General features: G+C 49.1%; 1 protein-coding gene across 1 annotated transcript; it reads left to right on the top strand.

Moving 5' to 3' along the window:
* Nucleotides 1–1,973: 1,973 nt before the first annotated feature.
* RHOV (ras homolog family member V) lies at nt 1,974–2,811 on the top strand (the record flags this gene model as incomplete). Its single annotated transcript, XM_035902954.1, has 2 exons — nt 1,974–2,032; nt 2,371–2,811. Coding segments are annotated over 2 exons (500 nt in total), but the record flags the coding sequence as incomplete, so codon positions are not given.
* Nucleotides 2,812–3,165: the final 354 nt, after the last annotated feature.

Below are 3,165 nucleotides of genomic sequence, written 5' to 3'. Positions count from 1 at the left end.
GGATCCATTTGAGCAATTTCAGCCCAATTCGCTCTGTTCTCGGGAATACTTGCAATTGAAACTGCCAGCAGAACTGAGCTTCATGGTTTACAGCCCAAGCCCAGTTCCGGTCAAGGGGCTGTGATGCCAGTACCAATGAAAAAAGATAAGGAGAGAGGAGAAAGTATGGCATTATCAGGGGAATGGCTCCAGGACTGTGACCTAGCCACATCTCTCTGGGTGCTACCTCCTGCTGGGTGTCACCACTGGGTAGAGCAGCCTTGAGTGAAACGTGTACCCAGTGACCTTTTTCCACCAGGCTGTCCTGTTCTGCCGGCCCCTTGGCTATTGTACGGAAATCCAGCCTCCTCCTGAGGGTGTGTACCGTGTGAGGGCGGTAGGAGTTGCTAGTGCAGCTTAGGCTAGCAGCAGGTAGGAAAAAAAACTTTCAGTAAGCACTGGGAGCAGCAGGTAATGTACGTGGTGCCTTTCTTCTGAAGACTGTAAACCATTTCAGAAATGCTAATTTCTTCTCTCGACACATTTGTGAGACAGAAGAAACCAGATACTAGAAAGGCAAATGCCCAGTGCCTTGAAGATCAAGTCAGGATCTAGCAGGTTCTTTGATCAGGAACAGGTTTCTCTTCCTCCTCTGGGGCAAAGATACAGTAACAGCCCAACTGTTTCCCAGTCACAAGGAAGCAATGACTTTCAGCTACACCACGAGGAGTGGCACTGTGATGGACGCACCCACCCCTTGGTTTTTCCTTCAGCCTCAGTCTCCCACCAGACTTCAGTTCATCTTTTCTCCGCGTCTCCCTGGCCTGCTTTCAGGGAGGAGTGCTCTTCTCCAAGGGCTTGTGTTAAACTCTCCAAGTCAGTTGTTTCTATCACTTTTCTCACCTCGTTAATTGCTTCAAGAATCACAAAAGATTCATCCCGCTTCTGGTTTGTTTTTTGGGTTTTTTTGGTAGGTTTTTTTTTGTTTTGTTGGGTTTTTTTTTAACAAAAAGGGCAAGAAAGCCTCCTCCTGGGCACAGCCAGGGTATTTAGCTGGCTCGTGTCAAGCGCCACCCATTGCCACCTTAGCCAGCATGTCTGCTTCTCTTCACCAGAGCACAGCCCCCTCTACCTTGTCAGGACTTTCAAGTGATTTCCAGCTCCCCCAGCCCCTTTCTCCTTTCCCTCGGATCCTAGCCAGTCTCTGTGGTGTCTGTGCGCTGAAACACCTAAGAGTTTCATTCCAGATTTCCATCAGAGGCCCTGCCAGCCCTCAGTCTGAGTCAGCTGATACCACATGAAGGCTTACTCTGATTAGGGAGGGAGATGGGAGCAGACCTTGCATGTGTAACTCAGCAGTTTTTCAGTGTGTGGATAGTCTGAAGGGGATTTCACTCATCACTGTTTCCTTAATAGCTTCTTCCTTTCAAAGTTGGGCTTAGGTCTTTGCTTTTCCTTATCTAGGACACTCACAGAAACACTTTTTTAAGGCCAAATTTCTGGCCTGGATGGGAAAAAAACTCCAGTAGCTTGTTTCATGGAGACTGATTTGAACTTCCACTCTGGGCTGAAAAGCTAGGCACAAGTTGCTGAAGTTCTCAGTTTGTGTTTATCCTTATCTGCTTTGTTGGGATGTGGAAGAAGAACAAGTTGCTCTCAGGGCACCATTTGGCTAAGGGCTCTTCTTCCCTAGAGAAGCAGTTGTCCAGTAATATGGAACGATTCTTTCAAAATACTGCAGAAGAGCCCAAACCACCTGAGGGATAACCAGATCAGAAAGTCTGTTGAAGGTCTTTTGATGTTCCCAGTGCAAAGCTTCAGCTGTTTTAGTGAGGTTTAGGAGTATGCTCAGCAAGGAGGACAGACCTGAGTGACTTCATCGAGACTGTTCAGTGGGATACAAACCAGAGCGCTCTGGAGAAAAACCTGTATGAGTGTATGTGTGTATGCAGGGCAACTCCCTTAGACTCATCCTGATTCTCTTTCTGCTACAGTGCAGGTCCTGGTGGATGGAGCCCCAGTCCGGATCCAGCTGTGGGACACCGCTGGACAGGTAAGCTCTATCAAAGCAGCTGTCAGGCTCTGGTCCTGTGGGACAGGGACTGTTTGCCGGCTTTTGAGGAAGTGTTTAACTGGGAAGGAAGGAAATGCACTAGTCCAGCATTAGCCATTCGCTGGTATGGCGGTCACAGAGAGGTGAATGAGAGACTCCCTCAGCTTTGAAACCTGTGCCTGAACCATGGCATGGCCACAAAGTCAGCATCATGCCCTGCCTCTGAGGGTGTTGCTGTCCTAGTTACAAAAAAAAAAAGAAAAAGTCACTGCAGCGTCATGCTGTTAGGAGATCAGTCCAGTGAAGACTTTTTTTCCTCCCCCCTCCATTTCCTACAGGAGGACTTTGACTGTTTGCGCTCGCTTTGTTACCCCGACACCGACGTCTTCCTTGTCTGCTTCAGCGTGGTAAATCCAAGCTCCTTCCAAAACATTACTGAGAAATGGATCCCTGAGATACGAACTCACAACCCCCGGGCACCGGTGCTGCTGGTGGGGACGCAGGCAGACTTGCGGGACGATGTTAATGTCCTCATCAGCCTGGATCGTTACCACGTAAAGCCTGTGCCCCGGCCTCAGGCAGAAGGTCTTGCTGACAAAATCCGGGCTGAAGCCTACCTGGAATGCTCAGCACTGACCCAGAAGAACCTCAAAGAAGTTTTTGACATGGCCATTGTCAGTGGTGTTGAGCACAAAGCACGGCAGGAAAAGAAGATGACCGCCAAAGGCATCAAAACTCTCTCCAAGTGCCGCTGGAAGAAGTTCTTCTGCTTTGTCTGAAGCTGCTTTGAGGTGGGGGGGAAAGAAACACCTGATGCCAGTATTGGCTCTGCACCTTCTTGGAGTGACTGCTCCTATGGCCCCAGTGAGGAAGGGTATGATAAGCTGCTGGGCTTGGAAACCTGGCTCTTGCTGGGTTACAGTATCAGATGCCTAGGAGACATAAACTGGATTTCCATTGTGCCGGGATGTGGAATGGTCCAGGCAGCTATAAGTACCTGCTGGATATGTCTGTAGTGTCCCAGACTAATGGGAGCCTTTAATACACCAAGACTCAGTACCCCAGAGCGGGCAGGTTCCTTACATTGTTCAAAATGACCAGTTTTCTGTCGGAAGCTAACACACTTTTCAGAG

Source organism: Egretta garzetta, unplaced genomic scaffold (genome assembly GCF_000687185.1).
Source record: "Egretta garzetta isolate BGI_Z169 unplaced genomic scaffold, ASM68718v1 scaffold329, whole genome shotgun sequence".
NCBI lineage: Eukaryota > Metazoa > Chordata > Aves > Pelecaniformes > Ardeidae > Egretta > Egretta garzetta.
The sequence above is the reverse complement of the archived record's forward strand: the minus strand, read 5'-3'. Positions and strand labels throughout refer to the sequence as shown.